Genomic DNA, 27,261 nt, shown 5'->3' with positions numbered 1-27,261 from the left:
TTCTATGTCCTTGGATATTTGGGAATGCCTTAGATGGGATGTTATTGCTTGGGCCATAAATACTGACCAAATGCCTGTCAGTAAGGGTAATTTCAGGAAGGTAGATCTCTGCAATTTCAATGAAGAGGGGAACAAGGACATTATAGTGGGAAACTGACCTTGCGCAAAGCTTAGGAAGTATTCAGTAAAGTAGGACCTGTTAATGGAGAACAGGTATTTACACATAGAAAGGGAGTGTAATCGGTAAAACTCAAAATTCATGGGAGAAATTTGTTCCCAGTAATGATCTGATGGTGCTGAATTGTGGGAAGTAAATCCCAAGTTTGTTACAGAATGGAATAAGCTACAGAAAGACTCTACAGCAAGACACAGCAAATTGATTCACGAGACTAAAGCACCAGGTACAGCTTTTGTACAGGTTTCCTTCGTCAGAAGAATCCTTTATTCTTCTGAGTTATCTTTTGATGCTGTATGATCTTTCAGCTGTTAGTAGGATAGGAGAAGTTTAGCTCAGAAACCAGGTACTCACTGCTTCTACCAAGTGATATAGGTTGTGCTTGCACCTATACACGCTACAGATGTTGGCCAAGGAAGGGATGATGGGGTAGGTGGGAATGGGTAGCAGAGTGGATTTTGTGGGAACAGAGTCCAGTGGGTGGCAGTGGTGGTGGTACAGACTTCTCATAGCATAAATTCAAATCTTAAAAAGTGTTCCAAAATAATCTATGAAATTAACAAGAAACTCTTAAAATAATAACTACAAATAAAAAATACACTCTTTTTTAATGTGCAAAATCAACAGGCATTGAGGAAATGTCAGATTAATTCTACTTTGAGATTTGTCTCACCCTCCTAAGAATGGTCTTTATCAAGAAAATAAATGACAACAAAGACGGCTAAGAAACAGTAAAGCTGTATGAACAATTTTCCCCCATTGGGAAGTGTAATATATGCAGGTACTATTAATATTAGCTCCCGAGAAATTAGCTCCCATCTATAAAAACATAGATGTTTCATATATGCATGATACACCACTCCAGGGCACATACCCAAAGGACTTTATACTATATGGTAGAGATACAATCACATTCATGTTCGGTGAGGCTCTCTTCACAAAATCTAGAAGATAGAATTAGCACAGATACCCATCGGCTGATGAGCAGTTAATGAATATGTAATGAAGTAGATATACACAAGAGAATTTTATCCATTACTAAAGAAAAATTAAGTTGTGAAATTTGCAATAAAAAGCCTGGAATTGCAAAAATATATGAACTAAAGTAATCCAGGATCTGAAATAAAATGCCAAATATTCTCTCTTACATAAAGATTATAGCTGTGCATTTAACATGGGATGTCTGAATCTAAACAAAAGCAACACGGGGTATGGGAAGAGGGTGATCCAGTGACAATAGTAGAAATGATGCAGAATGAGAGTAGAAGTTGAGAAATTCTCCTGGGATAAGTCTTGAATTGGGTAGGTGTAGGAAAATAGGTGATAGGCAGAGATTGAGTGTTAACTTAAAATAAGATATAAGAAGACAACATATGTAGGTATACTACTATATAAACTAATTAAAATATATTTTAAAAATTAGTTTGAATGGAGGAAGAATGCATGGGTGGATAATGACAATTACAGAAATCATGAGTCATCAAATGACAATTTCAGTACCAGGTATGAGATATTTCCTTATAAACTGTTTTGAGGCCCTGGAAGCCTCAAAACAACATAGCCTATTTCCATTGTTTTGGAGACCCAACAGAACCAGCTGGTAAGACCTAATTGCTGAAGATACCAAACAACTCGATTATAGAATGCAGAGAAATAAGCTGGACTGAACTGGAAGCCCCTACATTCCTACTGGTGTACATAATTCTGAAAGGTATTATCCAAGATGGTGGGGCAGAGTAATTTATACTTTAAACCAGATGCATACTTTGTAAGATATTCATGCTTATATATTAGGGGCATGGCTATGGTGGTAACCAACTGAATTCTGGTTAGATGTAAATCCCACTCCAAAGAAAGAAGTCATGCTTATTACTGTAAACCTGTTAAACGATAACCACAAAAGTCATAAGCCATGGGGAAAAAAAGTTACCATTGTTTCTAAATTTAAGAATCAAAGTGATTCTAAATCTCTGCGTATAGACATAAACTAACGGTATTCTCAGGGAAAATAAGAGAAGATTCTCTTTTCACTGAATATTGGTGACTTTAGTGTCTTATGCCTAGTAAAGGTACTGGAAATGAGTGATGATTGGGAGCTCAGACCTGTACAGTATATTCATGCAACAGTTAAGACTCATCATTGTGAAAAAGAGGTCTTGGCCGGGTGTTGGTGGCGCATGCCTTTAATCCCAGCACTCGGAGGCAGAGGCAGGCGGATCTCGATGAGTTCGAGGCCAGCCTGGTCTCCAGAGGAGTGCCAGGATAGGCTCCAAAGCTACACAGAGAAACCCTGTCTTGAAAAACCAAAAAAAAAAAAAAAAAAGAGGTCTTAAGTCTTAATATGGCAAGTACCATATGATAGGTAAAATGGCTGTGAAGTGTTTTGATTTTTTTTTGAAGGGGTGGCAGATTCACTGCAATTATAAACTCAGAATGTCTGTGGTTACCTCCACTAGGTCTAAATAAGACAGGCCATGTCCTGTCAGTGATAGGGTGATAAGAAGTTCATATATCCCCAGCCTGCCTTGTAATATATAAACTATTGATGAATGCCAAGGGCAGAAAAGTTATTGCTTTCAGTTATGTAACCAACAGAGACCTGACCATACTCCAGTGGATATTTCTATCCCTGTGGTCACTTAGATGGCCCTCTTCATACTCACTGGGTCAAAAAGAAGGAAGGAAAGAAGGAAATAAGGAAGGAAGAAGGAGGAGAAAATATCAGGGGAAGGAGATAAATGTGAGAAAGACTAGCAGGAAGGTTGGGTTAGGAAACAGATAAGAAAGTGTAGTCATAACAGAGTAACCAGAATTATATATACATTCAAAGACATAATTGGATAAATGAACAGGTACAGGAAAAAGATACTGCACTTGGTAAGCAGAGTCAAGCAGGTTAGAAGTTCAGCTAATACTCTGCTTCAAGATGAGTACATGGAAATCCCAAGCATCATGAGATCATGTATTAAAAAATAATTTATAGAATTTAAAACTAATCAACTTAATGTATGTATGAAAAAAGTTGAATAACCAATACTACAAAGCAAAAAGTTTGAAACACATTGTTTGTGGGTTTTTTGTTTTGTTTTGCTTTGGACAGGAGTCCACAAACCAGCCATGTGATGAGTATAACATGGAGATGAGTAAATTATGTGGAGTTAAAGAGATTCTGCAAAGATTGAAAGCACTAAGAAATGTAGAAGGAAAAGATTTTTGAAGTTATTATTTAAAATAGAAGTTAATTTTTGCCTTCATTGCATTAGGTATTAAGCAAATTTTCAGAAATAGTGTCACATTTATCAGAATACCAATATTTCCCATGTGCTGTTTGTCACAAAAGAATCTGCATTGCTAGTTTCATGCTTGAATGATGACACTATGGCTGACATGGTATTCAGGATTCTTAACTAGTACTAGATATAGAAACGAGTCTACTAAATGTTGTGTTTCCAGAATTGGGGAACTCTATTCTCTATTGAGCAGTGGGTGAGTCACACATACATTCCAAAACACTGCATTCTAAAAAGAAGCCTTTCCATCAATGGAGATAATTAATTCCTGGGAGAGAAAGCACAGTAACAAGATTGTTGAAATTCATGGGTCCTTCTTTAAATACCCTGTAATGCAGGATACAAACATTGTCTCATTGCACATCACATATCCACTGCAAGATTCAACATTATTAGAGTGAGTCCTATAGACGCTTTTCTGCGCCCTTGCCAGCCCCTAGCTTTAAGAATGAAGAACCAGAATCAGAAATCAAAGATCATCTCTACATAGTGTATTAAAAGAATCCGATCTAGATCAAAGCCTCAAGTTGTCAGTGAAATATGTGTAGTTTTAGGAAGGAGGCGATGTTTTTTTTCTATGGAGACACTATGTGGTACATGTTGTTTGGATATCTGCAAAGGTGTCGAGATTTCCTATTCAAAGTCCATCCTCTCAGGTCTCTTCTGAACATTCAAGAGCTCACATGGAGAGCTTCATCTGCTGCTGAGGTATGTCCTTCAACAATGCTTATGATTAGTCGATACTGATACTTTTTGTACACAGGAGATAATTTTTCAAAGTTTGCCAAATGCAGACAGAGTATTTCATCCTCACCCTAACTTTTCATGATATTTGGTAAGTATTCTTCCTTTACTTAGTATCAGACAATGTGAGACCCAAAGATAAATAGGTGTCATTGCTTTTCCCTGAGGTACCTCTTTTAGAAACTGAGGCTATTCATGAGGTTCAGTGTACTTTAGCTTGACCACACGTTGAAAATCCCAAATATAAATTTCAGTGTGTAAATATAAGCTTATGATTCCAAGTACAAACAAAGATAATTAATTATGGGGTTGTGTATTATGGGTATTATAAGTCTCTGTAGTTTTTTTGATGTGTTAAAAAGGATTCATCCTAAGTTATTGGAAGGTTTCTTTTTATTGTTGCCAAGTTATAAATTATGTTTTCTTGTACCTGTTTTCATGCTTTAAAAAATAAATTGTAGCCTTGTAGTTGTTCCAAAATCATGATTCGTACTTTCCCATTTTAGCCAATTATCATAGTAAATTGTGTAATACTACTCTTATTCTCATTTTATTATCAGATGATTAAGCAGGTGTTTGATTTGGCAGGAAATGAACATTAGGTGAGTGAGAAGAGGAAGAACCAGAACTCTCATTTGGTTCCTACAATTCTTGAATTGATGTACTTGTTCACTGTTGCAGCACATTTCCACAGTGTCCCCAAGAGTTTGCAACATCTACTATATGATGATAAATAGTAAGAGTGGCGTATGATGAAAGACTCTTTCCAAGAATACAGAAAACCTATTTGATTATTGAATGAAATGTCAAATATATCTTCCTCTGAATTGTCTTTTCAACAAATCTGCATCAAAAGAAATCATTTCTGAAATGGTATACTAGTAAGTCATTATGTCACATTTAACATAGTTTCTAAACCAACAACTGTTTAGCATGATAATACAGGTTATAGAGTTCAAAGATTTGAAGTGCATAATACTTTAAAATTGGGTGATAAAAATAACAAGAAGTAGCAAAGTGGTGTAATTAACATTGCCAATTTTTCTGCTTATCTAAGGAAGGAAGCATAAATTCTGTTATCATATTGCAAGAAGGAAATAGGAAACTGCTATGAAAATTATGACACACATCTGTGTGGGGTATATGAAGAACTGAACCAGCAAGTGTTTAAAGAACACTTAGTTGACAGTCAGTGTTTAGTGATCTCATTTATGTTCTTCTTCTTGTATCTTGATAGTAGCCTTTGTTCTAACTTGATAAAAAATAACAATATAGAAGACTATTTAAAGTACTAAAAGCAGTCCTGTGTGTCAGGTATTTAGCAACAAGTGCAGGAACACAGTCTTGTTATAGACTATTTCAGGATTATCACATGGAATTATGGATTCTTTTACAACAACATATAAATACTTGCACTGCACATTCAGCAACATCTATCCTGAAATTTTTATATCAATATCTGTTCTATTTTGTTGCTTTTTATTAACTACACATAACATATGGAATTTGGACTTACTTCAAATCATTCGTATTTTCACAAGTAATTTTAAAAAATCTACTATTAATATTATATTACTGGAACTCCTTCACAAGCTTCTACTGCTGTTAGCTTATTTTTGTACCACTAACTACTGAGTGCCAGAGGGTTTCCTCCAAGGCCAAACCTCAGTTCATGATGTTAGTGTGCAAGGATCTTTTTTACTCAAATTCACTAGTATCTTCTCACTCACATCTTATTTAAATTTTCTGTTTGTGTATTTCCTATGTATAAATCTGTATAAAATTTACCTTTACTTTTTAAGGCTATTTCACAAAACTACTGCACATTCCACTAATCTTTGTGAGTTTAACTGTCTCTAGGAGTTTAATCTGAAATACTTCTAGGATATGAGTGATCCCAAACATTCAGCACAATTATGATTGCCTAGTATTTCTATATGTTGTTCATATCCATAATCTTTTCAGCTATTTTCACTGAGGAGGCAACTCTCAAGTCTTAATTAGATATAAGTATATAGAACTACTCTTTATGCAATATTAAAAGAAAACCTGATTATATTTCATCAAATACCAGAATCTAAGCATCATTGAAATATAGAAATTGAATAAACATGAGTATGTATCAATTTTTCCCCAGGAAATATGATTAACTATCTCATAAACTAGATGGAATACAAGAACAATGTGACAGAGTTTGTTCTCCTGGGACTCACACAGAACCCTCACATGCAAAAAGTCATATTTGCTGTTTTTTTGATCATCTACTTAGTCTCTGTGGTTGGAAATTTGCTCATTCTTATCACCATTACAAACAGCCTACTATTAGGTTCCCCTATGTACTATTTTCTGGCCTATCTTTCCTTCATAGATGCCTGCTACTCCTCTGTTAGTACTCCGAAGCTGATTGTTGATTCACTCCATGAAAGGAAGTCCATTCAATACTATGGATGTATGGTCCAAGTCTTTGGGGAACATTTCTTTGGAGGGGCTGAGGTCATCTTGCTTACTGTCATGGCCTATGACCGCTATGTTGCCATCTGTAAACCCCTGCACTATGCAACTATCATGAACAGAAGACTCTGTAATTTGCTTATTGGAGTGTCATGGGCTGGAGGCTTTCTTCATGGAGGTATACAAATTCTTTTCATTATTGGATTACCTTTCTGTGGACCTAATGTCATGGATCACTTTATGTGTGATCTGAACCCTTTGCTAGATCTAGCCTGTGTAGATACCCACATTCTAGGGCTCTTTGTTGCTGCCAACAGTGGATTCATCTGTCTGTTAATCTTCATCCTGCTGCTCATCTCCTACATAGTCATCTTGTGCTCCCTAAGAACCCACAGCACAGAAGGAAGGAGCAAAGCCCTCTCTACCTGTGTTTCTCACATTATAGTGGTGGTCTTATATTTTGTACCCTGTATATTTGAGTACATGAGACCTGCAGGCACATTACCCCTTGATAAAGCAGTTGCTATTTTTTATACTGTGATAACTCCTATGCTAAACCCATTAATCTACACCTTGAGAAATAATCAGATGAAAAATGCCATTAAGAGACTGCTTAGAAGAAAGATTCAGTCAGATAACAAATAAATCAAGAATCATGCAGATGGGCTGGAGAAAGAATAGTTTGGATGGTTTTAATATGGAATAAATTATTTACACAATAGAATCAAATGAAGCAGAAATAAGTGCCTCAAATGGGAAGAGCCTTACTCAGGTTACATAATTGTCACAACAGATACATAATCCAAACAACACACACATGCACACACACTCTGCCTCTGACTTATGTTAAGTACCCATTGAATATTTCCTTTCTTCTAGAAAAGCTTTGACCTGAGCTAAATTTATATAATTTTTTCATGTCAGAAAATTATGGATTCTCCTTTCAATGTTGTATATTATATAACTACACAATAATGCCTTTGGAAGTTAAATCCTGACTAGTGATTCTTTGTCATCCTGTAATTTCTTTAGTAACTAAATACAGATATTTTCCCAATTCAGTGACTATCTTTTGCCCTGGTAGAGGCTGACTGAAGTAAATCATGATTAGAGAACTATTCAAGGCATCACTCTTCTTGTTCACAAATTTGTTTACAGTTTTTATGAAAATTATGCCCTAGTCTCTCCCATGTTTAGGTGAAGAAGTTAAATGATAATTTTTCCAAAAATTCTAATTTCCCTGAGTGTAAATCCCTCCTTTCTTGTTATTTTTGATTTTCTAAACTTTCAGTTGTATTTATTGTTATTATTATTATGTGTGTGAATGTAAACACGTCAGTTGACATGAATTCTGTGTTGCTTTTGTAAAGTCTTCTGGCTTATACAGAGTCAGTTCCTTGCTTCCAACCTTGTGTGAGTGTCAAAGATCAAACACCATTTACCATGTTGCCCAGCAAGCAGCTTTAGATACTGAGCCATCTTACCCAACCATAGATTATTTTAATTGTTAAGAAAGTGAATAATTACATTGTGTCCCTGAACAGTTAGTCCACATGGCATTTGGCAGTGGTCGGTTAAGCAAGATTGTGGCAGCAGTGGAGCTGAGGTCACACAGGCGAGTGCCCTTAGTTTAGAGAGTGTACAGCCTTGCCACCACAACCACTGAGAAAGGCACGCCTTTATGGCTGCTGCTGCAAGGGGAAGCCGAGGGCCCTGCTGAAAGCCAAGGCCTACTCCAGAGGCCTATTCAACTCAAGGGCAGGAAGCCTCTGGGCTCATGTAGGCTGCAGTCAGAGTAGGTCCCAGGCACACAGCTAGAAACTGCAACAGTAACCATGGGGAGGTCTATGGAAGTCTCCCATCTGGGCGGATGGTTCTGAACAGCTCAGCGGCAGCCAGGATGCGCTTGTGTGGAGCAATGGGTCTGTGTGGAGCTGGTCAGCTGGTCAGCGGCTAGTCAGGAGCACCTGTGGAGACAGGGAGCGCTTTCCCGGCCTAGTCTACAGTGCCAGTGGAACCCGAGGGCTCTCCCAAATGGGGCCTAGGTTCACAATATCCCACTCCTGACAATCAGATAATGTGGGAAATTACCAATACGGAGCCAGGTAAAAATACAAGGTGAAAGCCTTACTTATAGAGCAACCTACCCAGCTGGCAGGGCAGCTGAAGTACAGAAAGCTGAAGATGAATGCAAAAGCAGAGCTGCCACATAAACCTCCCTCACTCTTCAACTTTCCCTACGTCACCCTGACCATGCCCGTGCAGGCATAGTCAGCCACACCTGTAGCCAGCCCCTAAGCAGGCCTGGCTACAGCATCCCCTACATGTCCCTCTCCTTCCTTTCCTTTCTAAAGCTATTCCCACCCACCATTCTGATTTATTTTCTATTTCTTTAATTTGGTTTTATATTCATATATAAAAATTGTTTATACATTTTTACTCACTGCAGACAAACTTTTGGTCATGGTGCTGGCACATACTTTGACAAAGCCATCCATCAATGCCTGAAATGCAGCAGTTAATGATGGATATTAACCTACCATGTGTGTATCAATAAAATTAATCTGATACAACTTGTAGTTGTTTCTTCATTATTACACCTGTTTCTGAATAAATTCATCTAATTATAAAGATCATTGTAATACAAAATATCAGTTTGTAATACAAGATATCACAGGTCACATTTTGAAGTAGACATAGGTCTAGAAGCTAATATGGGTGGTGAGACTGATTGCTAAAGAGAATATGCAATGCCTTGTAGTAACATACTTACAGTAAAAGCCATGATAGTATCCTCAGATAATGTAGGACAAATCCTTCTGACCTGAGACTACCAGTTACAATGGAAAGATAGTTTTGTTGCATTTGGAGACATGTTTACAAAATCCTTACAGATATGCACCTCTTCTATTTTATTACTTTAAACTCAATCAAGAATATAAGCCAGAACTTGGGGTTTTACTCTTTCTAATCCTCTCTGTACAAAAAGTTCCTTATCTCTATTTGAGAATTCTTTAAACCTGAGATGTAAATGTTATTTATTAAATTTTTCTATTTATTTTACAAAGTTTCCCCTACCTCATCTCCTCCTATTCCCCCCACCTCCATTCTACTCCCCATCTACTCCTCAGAAATTGTAAGGACTCCAAAGGGAGTCAACAAGGTAATACATATCAACTTGACATGAGACCAAGCTCCTCCCTTCTGCATCAGGACTGATCAAGCCATACCAACACTAGAGGAATTTAAATGGATGAAAGACACTTAAAAAAGTACTCAACATCCTTAGGCAACAGGGAAATGCAAATCAAAACAACTCTGAGATACCATCTTACTCCTGTCAGAATGGCTAAAATAAAAAACACCACTGACAGCTTATGCTGGAGATGATGTAGAGAAAGGGGATCACTCCTCCACTGCTGGTAGGAGTGCAAACTTGTTCAGCCACTTTGGAAATAAGTGTGGCAGTTCCTCAGGAAAATGGGAAAGAGTCCACCACAAGATGCAGCAATTACACTCTTAGGCATATAGTCAAAAGATGCAATTCATACAACAAGGACATCTGTTTAACTATGTTCAGAGCAACATTATTTGTATATACCAGAACCTGGAAGCAACTTAGATGCCCCTCAACTGAACAATGCATAAAGAAAATGTTGTACATTTACACAATGGAGTACTACTCAGCAGGAAAAAATGGAATCTTGAAATTCACAGGCAAATGGATGGAACTAAAAGAAGCCATTCTGAGTGAGGTCACAAAAAGGGTATGTACTCACTCATATATGGATTCTAGATATAGAGCAAAGGGTTGCCAGACTATAATCCACACAGCCAGAGAAGCTAGGAAATAAAAAGGACTCTAAGAGAGATGTACATGGTCCCCCAGAGAAGGAAAAATGGACAGTATTTCCTGAGCTCTTTGGGAGCGTGGGGGAGGGTAGAGGGAGGTCGAAGAAAGAGAGAGGGATCAGAGGAGGAGAGAGGAGGACAAGAGAGAGCAGGAAGATGAAGTCAGCAGAAGAAAAGAGGAGAATAGAAAAGAAATATCATAGTAGAGGGAGCCATCTGGCACTAGGGAAATGTCCAGAGATCTGCAAGGATGACCCCAACTAACAATCTAATAATAGTGGAGACGCTACCTTAAATGCCCTTCTCTGATAATGAGATTGATGACTATCTCATATGCCATCCTAGAGCCTTCATCCATTAGCTGATGGAAGCAGAAGCAGACACCCGCAGGTAAACACTGAGCTGAACTCCTGGAATCCAGTTGCAGAGAAGAAGGAGTGATGAGCAAAGGGGTTTAGACCAGGCAGGAGAGACCCACAGAAACAGCTGACCTCAGCAAGGGGGAATTCATGCACCCCAGACTGATACCTGAGAAACTAGCACACAACTGTTCCAAACCACCTGAACTTGGATGTGTTTGGAGGTCTAAGCAATCTATGGGTCCTCTCATAGTGGATCAGTTTTTATCCCTATTACTCAAGTGGATTTTGGGAGCCCATTCCACAAAGAGGGATACTCTCTCAGCCTAGACACATGGGGAATGGTCTAGGCTCTGCTCCAAATGATATGACAGACTTTGATGTTCCCCCATGGAAAGCCTCACATCCCTGGGGAGCAGAAAGGGGATCAGTAGGGGGCAGCAGAGGAGGGGAGTGAGAGAGAACTGGGATTAATATATAAAACAAGCTTGTTTCTAATTTTAAAAAAGCATGAGGCTGTGGTATACATTTGTAATTCAAATGGTGGCTGGTCTAGAGTGATGGCTCAGCAGTTATGAACATTCATTGATCTTATAAAGAAACAGTGTTTGATTCCCTACAGTTACATGGTGGTTCACAGACAACCTTTTCTCTAATAAAAAACATATAATATAAACATATTAATGTTCCATTAGAAAAAAGTGTTTATAATTCTTATGATTGAAAATGAAATGTTCAACAGTGTCTGATTATTTAATTTAAAAATATAATCATAGTAGAGTCACAGGACCATATCTTTCTAATATCAGAGGTTTTCTGCTGGTGGGTGAGTTCTCTCCTCTTTTTCTAACATTATTACAGGCTCGGAGTAATGACACTCACACAAAAAACCTATAGAGCCTAATCTCAAAACAAAATGTTAAATTATCTGACATACATATATACATACACATATATTTTTATGTGTATATATATACACACATACGTATATAGCTGTGTTTGTACACACACACATATATATGTTTGTATTTATATTTATAATGTATATATCTATATATGTATATATACACATATATGTACACATATGTACTTATGCAGATATACACATCCATACATAAGGAGAGACAGACAGGAAGACAGACAGAGAATATTTTCACATATATAGTATAGCTATAGCAGCAATCATAATAGTTATGAGGTTTAAAATGTTCCCTGATTAGTTGTTAAGAATAAGGAGTAAGGGTAAAAAGAATTTCATGCAAGAGCTGCCTGGCATTCCCATGTCTGGCAGACTCTGAAGGACAAGTGCAGTCTTGCTCCAGGTCTCCTGCTTTGGAGTGGGAAGAATTTCACCCAAGAGCCCACCCAGCACCAATCATACTATGCAGTTCTGTACGTTTATAGTGAATGAGTACAGGATGGAGAAATGGGAATGAGAGAAAGAGGCATAATGAGACATGTGCTGAGGAGAGAGACAGATCTGAAGAGGTGAGGGTGGTGAGGAACAGGCTTAGGAAGTAAATGACTTACTTGCCACCCAGGGCCAGATGTCTGGATCTGAGCTGCTGTCAATGTTCATTACTTGTTCTGCGACCCTGATTCAGCTATGGGTTTCTGTGTTGATGTCTGCTGCTCCCTTCTCCTGCAAGAATCCTGGTGACAGCAAAGTCTGGGTTACTACCTGTGACCGAGTTGACGTCGCAGTTTGTGCCTCCAGAAGGACCATTCCAATCCAGGACTCCTGTGCTCCACCCAGAATCATGGTAGCATGTGGGCCAGACTGTTGCCAGGGGAAATGTGTGTGACTCTGCTGTGGATGGGCTTTGAGATGATATCCATGGCTCCCGTTGTCACTTAGCTCCATGCAGAGACCTGCAGTCCATGCTGACACCTCAGACCATGTTGGTCTTACAAGGTCAAGCAGCCCCAGGGACCAAACAGACCTCGGTGTTCCGTAATGTTACCCATGGCCATGGTGTTGTTTTCCAAACTGTGGAAGTAGCCACGCCTGTGTCTGTGTCTCTACCTCAGCCAGGGTCTGTGTCGATATCAGTGGCTCCTGTTACCATCAAGGGCTGAGTAGACCTGGGGACATGCTGGTTTTGGGGGGACATTGTGCTACTTTGGCCATGCTTCTCTGGGCAATTTGCAAGTCCAAGTAAGGCCAGATGACAAGCAGCCCGGGATGTGCCAAGGACCGTGTCTATATCCATGTCCTTCTTACAGTAGCTTAAGTCTCTGCTGATGTCTGTGGCCATATTACCACCAGTGACACACTGTTTTCCATGATCTGGGCCTCTAACTGTGGCCTTCTTGTAGCCTGAGCTGTGTGCTGCTGTTGGACCGTACACACCCGAATAACATGCATTGCCACCCAGGACCAAGGCATTAAAACTGCAAGAACTGCCACTGGGACCGTGTCCGTGTCCTTCGTCCTGCCATAGTCTGGATTTGCACGGATGTCAGTAGCTACTGTTACCACCGAAATCAGTCAAGATAGGGCTGTACCTAGTGGATCCTACCCATCACCAACTACACCATTCTGGAGAGAAGACAGTGTACCTTCCCAGGGCACCACAGTAGAGCTGTCCCTTTCGTGTGTGTGTGTGTGTGTGTGTGTGTGTGTGTGTGTGTGTGTGTGTGTGTGTGTGTGTGTGTGTGTATGTGTTTGTGGGGGGGTAAGCTGGCCCTGAATATGCCAGAGTGGGAGAGATAGCCCCTTGGTCTGTTGCCCTTAAGGAAAGGAGAGATTGAGTAATCCCTGTTCTATGCTCCATGACAACTACAGCAGAGTGGAAAATCTGGTCCCAGGATCATAAGAGTGGGAGAGCTGATATGGTCCCACACTGACTGTAGCACTCAGGAGAGTTGGCCCCTCACCTGGCCTGGGCAGCATAGTACAGCTGACCCCACTGATGGAGGCATAGATGATGTAGTGCTAAGAATGCACATGGGAGACCTTTTATCTGCCATATAGTGGAAGGGTCAAGGGGGAGATGAACCCCCCCACACACACATTCATCGCCTCTGTGTGTGTGTGTGTGGGGGGGTGGGTGAGTGGGTGCACAAAGCTGACCTAGAGATCATGAGAGTGGGAGAATTGGTAGCAGCATCAGGTAGAGCAGTCTCTACCTTGCCTGGGCAAATAGAACTGTCCCTATTAGCAGGTGCAAAGGTGAGCAACCTGGGGTCATAAGAGCAGGAGGACCAAACCCCACCCCATTCATCTATCTGTCAAGTGGTGGCATGGATAAGGAAAAAATGTTCATCCTCCCCTCACTGCATGCCCCTGGGGCAGATACAATAGTTGGCCCCTGGGCCAAGGAAATCATAGAACTAGCCCTACCCCTTAGCAGCTGGAACACATGAGAGAGTGAGCACAGCACTTCATCTGGGCAGAACACTAAAACTGACCTTGTTGGGAGGGGCTCAGAAGAGCAGGGCCTGGAGGCATGAGAGCTGCCCATACCCTATCCCTGGTATGTCATTAGAAGGCAAGGGTAAAGGAAAAAGGCCCTTCCCCTTTATAGCAGGCTATTTTGTACCACCAGCACCCAAATCATGACAAAGAAACTTACTGTTAATTATCGAAGCTCGGCCTTAGCTTGGACTTTTTCTAACTAGCTCTATAGCTTTAATTAGCCCATTTCTGTTGACCCAATCTATGCATAGTCATGTGGCTCATAGCTTTTTTCTCTCTCGTCCTACATATCTTGCTTCCTCTGTGTCGAGCTGACCACTCTACCTTTCTTTTACCCCCGAGTTCTCTCTGACCCCAGAAGTCAGACATAACTAACCTTTTCCTGCCTATCTGTTGACCATTCATGTCTTTATTAAATCAATCACAGTTACACATCTTCACACAGTATGAAGGAAAACGCCATAATACCCCTTATCCCTCACCACTTCTGACAGGCAGGCGAGACATCCTCAGGGACATGGGAAAGGAAGAACTGTCCCTGCTCCTCACCAGGTACAGTAGTCCTGAGAATAGGCCCTGCACCTCATCTAGGCAAAAAAGTAGAGCTGGCTCTGGTGGGTGGGAGTACAGGTGAGCTGGACAGGAGAACTAGCCCTGCTCCTTGCTGTCTGCTACATTGGGTGAGCTAAGAAGGCAGTGCTAGAGAGCTCACCTGGATGGTGACAATGAGTGAAAGCTGGCAGGCTGAACAACCCAGTTACCACCCAGGCACAGAAAATTGACTATGAGGTAGCCCACCCCAACAACCACTTCATATGTGAACTGCTGGAGCATGTAAAGGAGCTCGACCTGCAGATCCAAAGCTACAGGATCACCAGAAAATAAGTCAACAATAGGATGTCCAAGAAGAGGCCCAGTGAGAACTCACTATTGACAGTGTGGCAGAATCCTAGAACCAGACCAATGGCTCATTGCAATGAACGTTTACAAGTAAAGATGTATTAACCAAAGGCATATTGTGTGACTGACTCACTGAACAATACAATACCTTCCAGACAAGATTTTTTATTTTTAATTTTGTGGGGTAATATTTTTTACTTTTTAAATTTTTGGGCTTTTTTGGTGGGGAGAAGGGTTAAAAAGGCAGAGGTCAGAAGCAGTGTGAAGAAGGAGAGGTATTGGGTTGCATGCTGTAAAATCCACCAGGAATCAATATAAAGTTAATTAAAAAATAAGGAGTATGTGCACACATACACAGACACACTGTAAAAAATATGGCACACACACTGTACCTTGAAAGAAAACATCTATAAGTTAGCACATACAGTAAATTCCTTTATTGGAAGAATGTGAATGGAAATATCACGAGGAAACCTAATGATGATCAGAAAGAAAAAATCTTTAATAAAAAATATCATTTGAGAGAAGGTAAACATTCCAATGCTCTGAATATAAAATGTTTGACCCAAACATGGGCATAATAGGACTCAACATTAATAATATGACTGAGGCCAGGCATTGGTGGCACTCGCTTTTAATCCCAGCACCCGAAAGCAGAGGCAGGCAGATCTCTGTGAGTTCAACACCAGCCTGGTCTACAGAACGAGTGCCAGGATAGGCTCCATAGCAATACAGGGAAGCCCTGTCTCAAAAAACCAAAAAAAAAAAAAAAAAGTGACTGAGATAAATACATCTCCCTGCTACATCTTTTCTTCTAAAGTAATAACTTGATATTTACTTCAGGATGCATCCATTTTGCCCATTCTCTAGAAGAAACCAAACTTCCATTCCTAGGACAGTGATATTCTAAACATTTAACTGAAAACTAGGATTTTATTTATTAAAATAAATTTAACTTTTGATTTCTTATAAATCACCTGAGATTTTTTTGCTCCATAGCTTCTTCATGGCATTTTTCACCTCTGCATTCCTCAGTGTGTAAATCAGAGGGTTGAGAAAGGGTGTACAGACTGTATAAAACACTGATATCATCTTGTCCATAGGGAAGGTGGTTGCAGGTCGTGTATATATAAATATGCAAGGTACAAAAAACAAGACTACTACTATGATGTGGGAGACACAAGTGAACAAGGCTTTTTTCCTCCCTTCAGCACTGTGGTTTCTCAAGGAATACAGGATGATGACATAGGAGATCATGAGCATGAGGAAACTCACTGTGCAAAGGGTCCCACTATTAGCCACCAGGAGGAGGTTGATCACATATGTGTCTGCACAGGCAAGTTTCAACAGTGGCTGCAAATCACAGAAATAGTGATCAATTTCATTGGGACCACAGAAGGGTAAACTCAAGGCCAGAAATATCTGAACTAAAGAATGCACACAGGATCCCATCCAGGCTATGGCCACCAGCATCCCACAAACCCGGCGGTTCATGATGCTCATGTAGTGAAGAGGCTTACAAATTGCCACATAGCGGTCAACAGCCATGAGGATGAGGATAAAGATCTCCAAGCCACCAAATAAATGGACTGCAGAGACTTGGATTATGCACTCACTGAATGAGATAGTGGCCTCATTCATCAGGGAATCCACAATCGTTCTAGGAGCTATGGCTGTAGAGAAGCAGGTGTCAGACAAGGATAAGTAGAACAGAAAGAAGTACATTGGACTCCCAAGTGCCTGGCTTGTCTTGATGGTAGCAATGATCAGCAAGTTACCCAGTAATGTTGCCATATATAAAAACAGGAAAATGGCAAACACTATATTCTTCTGCTTGGGATCCTGTGTCAAGCCAAAGAGAAGGAAATTGGTCACATTGATATTCAGCTGCATGATTCATGAATGAGAAGGAAAGAGTATGAGACTTGTCATCTGCAAAAGTAAAGAAACTAATTTTACCAAGTGATATGACAGATTATTTAAAATATTACTTTCTTATATATGCATATTCTAATTCTGGATTATTAAAGAGTCATTCCCACTCGGTCTCAAATTTCAAGGTCTGTATTAATGTCAAAAAGCGTGATGAAATTGGCACTTTCTCCACAGCAGTCTCCACATACAAACTTACTGATTTTGCATGGTTCTGATTAATTTTACAGTTCAATAAATGCAAAATGAAAGTTCACTTTTTATTATTTATCATAATGTTTCATGGACCTATATTCTGGGGGCCATGACTTGTTTAACTTTTTACTTTATTTGGAAAATTTTGAGTATCTTAGGAAGTGGTCATAAAAAGTTGCCTAGGCCTCAAATGTTATAAAATTCTTATTTTCCACTTATGTTATACACTAACTACCTGCATTTACAAAAAATACATTTCTAGGATTGTTCCTTGAAAGAATGAAGAAGAAATGCTAGTCAGCTACAAATAATCTGGTAATATCTTAAAATGTTCTTCAAGATACTTTGTAAATAGCCTTTATAGACAGAAAAGAATGTTCCTTGATCATAACTATTAAATATCTCAATGTCTATTTTCCTTCTAATTCTGAAAAGCATACCATAAACTATTCTTTTATTCTAGGAATTAAAGTTAAGTGGTATTTTATATCATCTAATGGTAATGTTTACAACCTAAATAACCTCATATACAGGAAACCTTACTTTTATTGCCAAGAGTTAATTGTAGGATCAGATCACTGTGTCACCTCTAATAAAGTACTTTAATATTCAGGCATCCAAAAATTCCACATTCTCAAACAACAGGAAAGTTACAAAAGATGAAGGTAAGTATGGATTTAGAGAAGCGAATGGATGTTAGTCTATATTTGATCTTTTTTCAACCTATTTTTAGATATGAGAACTTTTATGACCATGTTCAAGTATGAAATGTCATTTCTTTTAATAAAGCCTATTTTTATAGTGGGAGAAATTTTGTGACAGACTTTCAAATTCAAACCTTTCTAGACTTTGCTTAAATATCATCATCATCATGATCATCATCATCATAATCATCATCATCATCATCATCCAATCAGAAATGTAATACATTTAGTATATTCTGGAAGGCCCACTTATGCTCTCTGCTCATTCAGATCCCTGCTGCACCTGCAGTACATTATTGTTAGAACTGTGAACTGGTGCTGTGCAGAATCTGATAACTGGGACAGATACAAAATTATCTTTGCACATATGTTTCAACTCATCCTTGGATATTGAATCACTTGTCCAAATTTGAAAGATATCTTTCTCCCACCATTTTAAATTAATTAAAATTTATTTAATTTATGTGCATGAACATTTAGCTGCACGTGTGTATATAAATCATGTGAGTGCCGGTTCCTGAGAATTTCAAAAGAGTGCATTGGTCTCCCCTGGAAGTAGGATTAGAGATGGTTGTCAGCCATAGTGTAGGTGCTAAGAATCAAGCACAGGTTTTCTGCAAGAGTAATAATTGCTCATAACTTGGGAGATAACTATCTAGAAACTCTTTTCAACTATTGAAAAAATATTATGAAAATGTCTAATCAAGTGTTGGGTGTCAATGATAAAAGTTTGACAAAATTTATGTGTAATTTGTGCCAAGAACACAAACCACAGGGAAACAAGTTTTGATATCTGAATTTTAAAACGCTCTATTTAAAACTTTTGTAAAAATGAAAAACTAACCAGAGAACGTGGTTGGCTTTCAAGGCCAAATTATATAGAAAAACTCACTGACATCAATACTACATGATTTTAACCACTACATTGACTGTATAGTTTTTTTTTTTTTTTTTTTTTTTTTTTGCTTGTCATCAATGTAGAGATTGCCAATTTCTACAATGAAGCTATTCATGCATTCAGGCAAACATTTAAAAATAAATTTAAAGTTACAGTTTTGTATTTCATTAACATGAAAATAATTGTGATTCTGCATCACAAATTTAATGACTAGTTTGATTAATGTCCTCTTCCATCCTTGGTCATTTTTTCATCCATGCTACATTAATCTTAAAGCTTCAATCAAGAAAGTTCCTGTACAAAGACAGGAATGATTAACTCTGACTAATAAAAATCTGTTTGTATCTAAATAGAAGAGCTGCATATGTAAAATGATACATTTGTAATAAATAAAGAAATTAATATTCTGTGTGTTTTGAGGAAATATTTAAAGAAAATATATTTCATATATCAACACTCTACTTGTAGCTTATTTTTAAATTTACTTTTTAGCAGTTTCATACTTTTTCATAATTTCAAGCATGAATGGCAAGATATAATTATTTGTGTCTTTATGTATCATCCTTGGTGGAAATCTATGCTTCTTTAGTATTTATTGCTCTCAGATATAAATTCAGTATCTTTTGCTTTGTAGAAGAATCTTGATGTTTCAAGTGAAATATTCTAATTTTGAAAGCAATAATACTTATCTAATATTGTTAATGGCATTCAGATTATAGACATTCATACAACTAATGTGTTGATTATTTTATCTATCATGTACAGTAGATATTCACTGCATTCATAATTTAAAAGCCAATACAAAAGCCCAAACTGAAGCAAAAACAAAACTGAGATATATCAAAATTTCTTAATGAGTTCCCTAAATGACTCAAAATAGAAGGTTCCATTCTCTGGAAAGCTTAAGATCGTATGAGAAGCGGACTTCCATAAGAATGGCTGTCTTAACATTACAAAATGAAGAATGAAGCGTTAAACTTTGAGGTATGCAAGGAGAATCATTTTTTTTATTTTTTTATTAGTTCAACAAGGAGAATCTTAAGGAAACATAATCTCCTTTGACTGTTCTCTAAGTGTTTTTGTTTTGGTTGCAGATTTGTGGTTGTTGCTGTTTCAGTTTGTTTTTTTTTTATTTGTATTTTTTATTATGTTTATTTTTTATTTGTATTTTGGTTTTCATGTCTATTAACCATACCTCTCTAAAAGATGTAGTAAATTGAATTCATCAGGTTCTCATCATACATTAACATGTACCTCTGTGTCCTCAAGACAAACAGCACCATGATATAGCATAACTTCTAGAAACAACTGTACTTACCTCAAATTTTCAAACAACATGAAACAACTTTAATTAGGCTACATTGGTTAAAACAATAAGAAACACATGGTAGGGAGGTCTTGGAAGTGATGAAGTAGATCTGAAATAACAGCAAACCAGAAGAGCAGAGAATACAGGAGGGTGAAAATTAGTGTATGGTGATTTCTTCCATGGGTCTTCATTGCATTGAAGAGCTTGCAGAGGGAAGAACCTGTTTCTCCAGGATGCTATCTTAAAGAATCACCTGTCGTAAATTCAGTAACACTGGCTTTGTGTCTTTCAGAGTCTCTCACACTTAATTTTACTTCTATACATAGGTTTTCATATTCTAGGAATACTAACTGCCTGCCCAATTCCGTTAGCCTATGAGAGATTAAAGAGTTACATAATTACCCTCCTCAAGACATTCAAACCATGTTACTTAATCCCATGATTTATGTTATATCATCACTGGAAGCACTGGGAAATAGCCTAGGCAGAAGAACAGAAACTCACAATTCAGCACATTTAAGGTACACTTTCTGTACCTGGTTAGCTCAATTGTCAGTGAAGTACTATTGATGTCTTTCTGAGTCTTACCAGAAAGAAAGCAGGTGCATTGTGAAGTGCTTAGATTTGATAAGATGATACCTGGCATTTGTGAAGAATCAGCTACTTAGCAAATTTCAGGAACACACTTCTACATGATTTTAATATTGTTGTTCTTTATTACATATATAATAAGTGTCCTCACTGTTTTGGATGGTTTGAAATTTATATGTGAAGAGGTTAGTCACCATCTGAAAATAATCTCAGGCGTATGTCTATTGTAAGTTAAAGACTTGTAATATACTATACTGTGATTTACCATCCTTTGCTCAAGTACTGCACTTGCTCAATATAAAGCTGGAACTTCCCAGAAGATCATTAGTCCGTATTAAACTTTTCTACAAATTTTAGTTATACATAATATCATCTAGGTTTTGGGATCACATGAATAGTTTTTATTCTAATCTCATCTAGTCACTTTCCATGAAAATATTTGGGAAAATATCTATACTTCAGCATCTCAAGAAACAATCATAAACCCTTACTATATCAAATGCATCCTTTTCTTCCCACACAATAGTGATGGACTTTCACATGCCCATTTCTTACATGAAACTTATAGATTTTAGAAAATGGCTTTATTCAAAAGATATTTCATATTCACCATAACAGTCAACTTTTAATAGTATATTGGGTTATTAAATGTAATTCTTCCTTTCCAAAGACTAGTAGAGTATTCTACTAGTGTACTATATAATAATAATAATAATAATAATAATAATAATATAATCATATAATAATCATATATTCACATAGTGTACTGAAACTTTAAAATTTACATATTTATCAAATATTTAATACTGTATTTCTGAACTCACAATATGGAAATATCTCTCACCTGTTAGCAGACTGGATACATGAGTCTCACCTGCCCAACACCTTTAAAAACAGCTTTCCCACAGGATGCCAGAAAAAAAATGTTATTTCTGCTCTCCAGAGGGAATATATTAACACATAATTCTATAAGACGTTGATGTTGTTGGTAGTATTATTACCCAAATTTTACCTTCTTCAGCTGATAAAAAGCATTCTAGAGCCTATAAAGAATCTAATTTATGCTGATTATTTAGATTATAGCAATATTAAATAAATCATCCCTGATGTTACTTACACAACAGGAGGTAGGATAGTGAGGTATTTTTTATTAGCATTAAAGTTGCCAGAGGAGAAAAAACGAAATGTATGAATGGGGAATGAAGTTGACAATTACAGGAACAAAAATAGGGAAAATATTATTGGTACAAGAGAATTTGGGTCATGAATCCCTGCTGCCATGCACTGCCCTACATTAGCCTTACACCATTGGGCATCAGAGGTAGAGAGATTGTAACTCATGTAGTGAACTTTCAAGATATGTGTAAATATTATCAGGAATGGAGTTAGTGAGTGATGAAACCTGAAGTCTGTTTTGTGGCCTACAGAAGATATCTTTGAAGATGCTGAAATTGTTAGCAGTTTCTTAGGATAATAGTATAAATAAGAGTTCTGAATCTTACTTTAAGAAAAGAAGCCTGTCCTTTTTACAAACCCTTTCCATTGGAAGCAGATGGTTCCATTTTCAGGTCGTTAAATATTACTCAGAAACTTTGGACAAATTGTAGCAAGATATGGGAGAGAAAAGTCAAACAAACAAAAACAATAGAGTAAGACATCCCCAGGTTCTTGAAGGAGGAATAAGAATAGAAAATTTCTAAGTTGTAATTCAAGAAAGCAGTCAGACTCAGTAAAGGAATTTTGTACACAGTCTCATGGGAAATGGGGTGTCTTCAGAGAGAAGGTTTATAGTGTCAGGACATGTAGCTTAGAGTTTTGGCCATTGTGCAGAAATAGGAACAGGAAAGAGAGAAAAAAGAAAAGTTTCTGAGTTGGAAGAGTTAAAGTGAAAAGTGGGCAGACTTGCAGTGTGGGTATAAGAAATTATATCAGTCAAGGGAGCTTTGGGGGAGTATAAGTGCCTGTCTCATACAGGAGACAGTCAGTCCTCCCATCTCACAAGGTTTCATATGTGTCATGTTTACTTAGTCCTGGAGTCATGTTCTGACCAGGATGTAAAACAGGATTTTCTCCTACTCACAGGCTTCTTCACATTCAACTGTCCCACTGAAGCTCTCTGGAGTACTTCTTTAAATGTGTTATCATCTGAATGATCCATTTATAAAGGAGATCATGTTGATTGACTGTGATATTTTAAAATCTACAGAGAGATAATTTGATGTTTTTTTCCCTTTATTAAAATTATTGTGTTAGGAAGAACACATGGAATTACCATAAGCCATTATTAAGTACGGGTCCAATTTCCTGTGTATTTCAAACCTTAAAGTTTTTAACTAGATACCTGGCTACTGGAGTGAAATGTCACTGAAAACTCCCCAGCAATTTAAGTAAAAAGACATATTGAAAAACACACTGTTCTTAAAATAATATCCAAATCCTTTGAATCCTTCATGTAATAATTTCCCATTTGTCACATTTACCTTATCATCCATATTGCTAGTTCATGGTATATAAAAATGGTCTACAAGAGCTAGTTCCAGGACAATCTCCAAAACCACAGAGAAACCCTGTCTCAAAACAAAAAAAACAAAAAACAAACAAACAACCCCCCCAAAAACAAAACAAAACAAAACAAAAACATTGATTGCAAAATAAACTGAATCTATAAAAGTGCAGCTCTCTATTGTGGTGGGACTCATCTATTTCCATATGTGAGATGACTACCAGATCATCAGCCATTCAGCCATTGAGAAAAAAAAAATTGCAGTTAACACCTACAGGATGCAGGGCCTGCCTATAGCCATGACAAAGACAAAAAACAAACAAACAAACAAGCAAACAAACAAAACATAAAAATGTAGTGATACCCACTTTTTAGTTATGCTAATAGGGCTGTTTAACTTTCTCTAGTGTGTTGGAGGTGAAAGCTGGGTATGCTGTTGCATTCTGGCAGACTACTTTCTCTAGACAATTAGGTATATATTATAATAAAAAAAGAGAATACTAAAGAAATGGGGACGTTTTGCCTATAGCTCAGTGGGATAGACATAACTGTGGTTAATATAGTGTCAAAAAATTAATCCCAAAGATATAACAAGAAATAAAACCAACCATGGTCAGATTAGTTAAAACAAGCAATTAATTAAAACTATATATTTTTTTCATTCCTACATGTAGGTTGATTCCTAGTAGAGACAGGGCTCAAGAAATCGGCACTGGATGTAGGGAAGATACTGGTTTTATAGTTCAGAATAGTGGGAAAACTAAGCCACAATGGGCCTGACAGCTGACCTAAAGCATGCTCAGTTGATATCTCCTGATAGCTAGCCTAGACTGAGAGTAAGAGCATGTGCAGTTGATATCTATTGACAGCCATCCTGGGTTTGCCAGAGGGCCTTGAGAACAGCAGATGAGAGATGATTATGTGTACCTATGGACAGCGACCATGTCACCTCAGCAGATGCCAGCTCAGTGGATTTCCTCCTCTGGTGTAGCGTTGGGGAGTATATAAGGCTTACCCTTCCTGGAATAAACTGAGCTTGTTGTTTCAACTTGTTCCCCATGCCAGTGTCGTTGGTGTTGCCAGAACCCCCAAGGGATACCCATCGGGATCCTGCAACAGGTAGTGGGTTTCCAAATGGAAGATTTGACAGGCAACTAGGTGGGGTTGCAGAAGCAGAACCTAACAAGTTGCTTATAATGACTTCTGTGAAACAGAGACAAGGTTGCATGGTATTGACAACAAGGTGATCATATCAATAGATGGTCTTCATAATCTTTTGAAACAAAGATATGTTTGCCATTTCCTGAAACAGGCAAGACAGAACCATTTTTGTTTCTGGTTACAGGTGGGGTATAGTCCAATCCTTCAGAAATAGATTTAATCATAAACAGGAGTGAATTTAATTAGTCTTCACTATGAGATCGCTTCCAGTCACAAAATGGAGGCAGGTTGGTTTATCAGAAAATGTTTAGCAGGATGATGGACTCACATCTACATGTATACTGATCTATATGTAAAGGTATCCTGGATAAATTCCCCTGCTTCCTATTTTCAAAATAAGCATTGTTTTTGGCATGTGGCAATGGGGCAGGAGGGGAGCTAGAGCTTAGTACTATGAACCAGGACAAAATATATTAATTATAAATGTGTGGAGCTGTCATAATCCCAAGAAGAAGTTAACATTTATTGTTTTGTTAAATAGATGTGGTGTATATGTCAAATGTCTTCTAAACATCGGTGTTCATGTCAGTTAGCTACTATCAGCAACATTGCTCAGGAATGAAAATGTTGTTACAACAGAGATTCAAAACTGATCAAAAGACAGGTTAGTCTGCATAAGGCATAGAAGCCAAGTGTTCAGAAAGAATCATACTCATATCAACCTTTCTAAGGTCCAAAGAACATCTGTAACAGAATGAGGAAAGCAGCAGAGTGTTGGCATATAGAGTTTGGGTCAGTATATAAGCACTCTGTATCTTAATAGATGTGGCTGTGGTAATATAGAGAATGATTGGCCATATTCGTGGCAAGAAAAGGGACAAAACAATACTGATTACCATTTTTCTAAGAATCCACCATTTTGATTACTAAAGTGGCTATACCAGTTTGCACTCCCACTAGCAGTGGAGGAGTGATCCCCTTACTCCATATCCTCTCCAACATAATTTGTCATCAGTGATTTTGACCTTAGCCTTTATGCCAGGTGTAAGAGGGTATTTCAGAGTTGTTTTGATTTGCAGTTCCCTAATGACTAAGGATGTTAAACAATTATGTAAGTTTATTTCTGCCATTTAAAATTCTTTTGTTGAAAATTCTGTGTTAAGATCTGTGTACCATGAGCTAATTGGGAGCATGGGGGAGGGGGAGGGAAGAGGGTGTTAGGAGAAAGAGGAGGTGAGAGGAGGGCATGACAGAGAAGGAAGATCGAGGCAGGGTAAGAGTGGAGGAGAACAAGAAAAGAGATACCATAATAGAGGGAGCCATTATATGTTTAAAGAGAAATCCAGCACTGGGGAAATGTCCAGAGAGCTACAAGGATAACACCAACTAACAATCTAAGCAATAGTGGAGAGACTACCTTAAATGCCTTCCTCTGATAATGAGATTAATGACTGCCTTATTTGTCATCCTACAGCCTTCATCCAGTAGCTGACAGAAGCAGAAGCAGACACCCACAGCTAAACACTGAGCTGAACTCCTGGAATCCAGTTGCAGAGATAGGGAGTGATGAGCAAAAGGGTCAAGACCAGGCCAGAGAAACCCTCAAAACAGCTGACCTGAACAAAGGGGAGCTCATGGACACCAGACTGCTACCTGAGAAACCAGCATAGGACTGTTCCTGAATGTGGATGTCAGTTTGGAAGTCTGGTTAATCTCTGGGGCCTCTGGTAGTGGATCAGTATTTATCTCTAGTACACGAATGGACTTTTGTAGCCCATTCCACATAGAGGGATACTCTCTCAGCCTAGACACATGGGGAATGGTCTAGGCCCTTCTCCAAATGATATGACAATCTTTGAAGTTCCCCATGGAAGGCCTCACCCTCCCTGGGATGCAGAAAGGGGAAGGGATAAGGTCAGTGGGGTGCAAGGGATTAGGAGAGGTAGAGGGAACTAGGATTGACATGTAAAAAAATCTTGTTTCCAATTTAAATTTAAAAAAAAGGAAAAAAAAACAGATCTGTACCCCATTTTTGAATTGGATTATTTGGCATTTTTATGTCTAGTCTTTTGAATTCTTTATATATTTTGGAGATCATTGCTGGGGTTCAGCCTGTATCAGTGACACATTATGGAAGCCATCTATTCTGGACTGATGTCTTTGGGGCTGCAATTGGAGCTAGCTGAACACTCCCGGGTCCATCCCTGAGTGGAAGAGTGTGGACTGGAAAACTCTTAGTTCCCCAATGACATTAAGGATGAGACACAGACATCTTGCCATCTCAGGAGGGCACTCAGTCCATCTGGAGACTGGGGTCTACGGTTTATTCAAGCATCCTCTTAAATAGATTTCCAACCATGGGGTGATATCAGAAGACATCTATTATCATGTAAAAACTGATGTCAAATATTTCCTTTAGTCCTAGAGGCACCCCTAAAACTGCAAGTCCTCACAGGCCTCTCTCTAGTCCCTAGATATGTATAGAAGCCCTCAGAATAGGCATGAGCCCACCAAGGGCCTAGGTCTGTTGTTATGCAAACTAGGAGACATTCTCCACTGAGTCCAGTCTTTCTGATGGTAACCAACCACCATCTAAAAGACAATGTGAGATCCAGGCTCCTGGAATCCAGCGAAGGTTTGCACCCCAGATTATCACAATGGATCTTTTTGGGGCCCAACAGATCAGCCCTCTAACAGATGTGGTGTCAGTGAAGAATTTTTTTCCATTCTATAGGCTATCATTTTGTCTTATTGACAGTGTCCTTAGCTGTAAAGA

The 27,261-nt window shown here is 38.3% G+C and overlaps 2 protein-coding genes across 2 annotated transcripts; one reads left to right on the top strand and one right to left on the bottom strand.

Annotated features, from left to right (window-relative positions):
• The first annotated feature begins 3,553 nt into the window (after nucleotides 1-3,553).
• Nucleotides 3,554-7,305, top strand: LOC100771830 (olfactory receptor 4C46-like). The gene is made up of 2 exons (XM_027421106.1): nucleotides 3,554-3,565; nucleotides 6,388-7,305. The coding sequence occupies exons 1-2, from the start codon at nucleotides 3,554-3,556 to the stop codon at nucleotides 7,303-7,305; spliced, it is 930 nt and encodes a 309-aa protein (XP_027276907.1).
• An 8,853-nt stretch (nucleotides 7,306-16,158) lies between these two features.
• LOC100771539 (olfactory receptor 4C16) lies at nucleotides 16,159-17,085 on the bottom strand. The gene has a single exon (XM_027421105.1). It carries the CDS (start codon nucleotides 17,083-17,085, stop codon nucleotides 16,159-16,161), a length of 927 nt encoding a protein of 308 aa, XP_027276906.1.
• Nucleotides 17,086-27,261: the final 10,176 nt, after the last annotated feature.

This window comes from Cricetulus griseus, chromosome 6 (genome assembly GCF_003668045.3).
Source record: "Cricetulus griseus strain 17A/GY chromosome 6, alternate assembly CriGri-PICRH-1.0, whole genome shotgun sequence".
Taxonomy (NCBI): domain Eukaryota; kingdom Metazoa; phylum Chordata; class Mammalia; order Rodentia; family Cricetidae; genus Cricetulus; species Cricetulus griseus.
Note: the sequence above shows the minus strand (reverse complement) of the source record. Positions and strands in the feature narration are given on the sequence as shown.

What these genes read in the sequence shown, in the direction of transcription:
- LOC100771539 (XM_027421105.1), bottom strand. Translation starts at nt 17,085, where the DNA reads ATGCAGCTGAATATCAATGTGACCAATTTCCTTCTCTTTGGCTTGACA.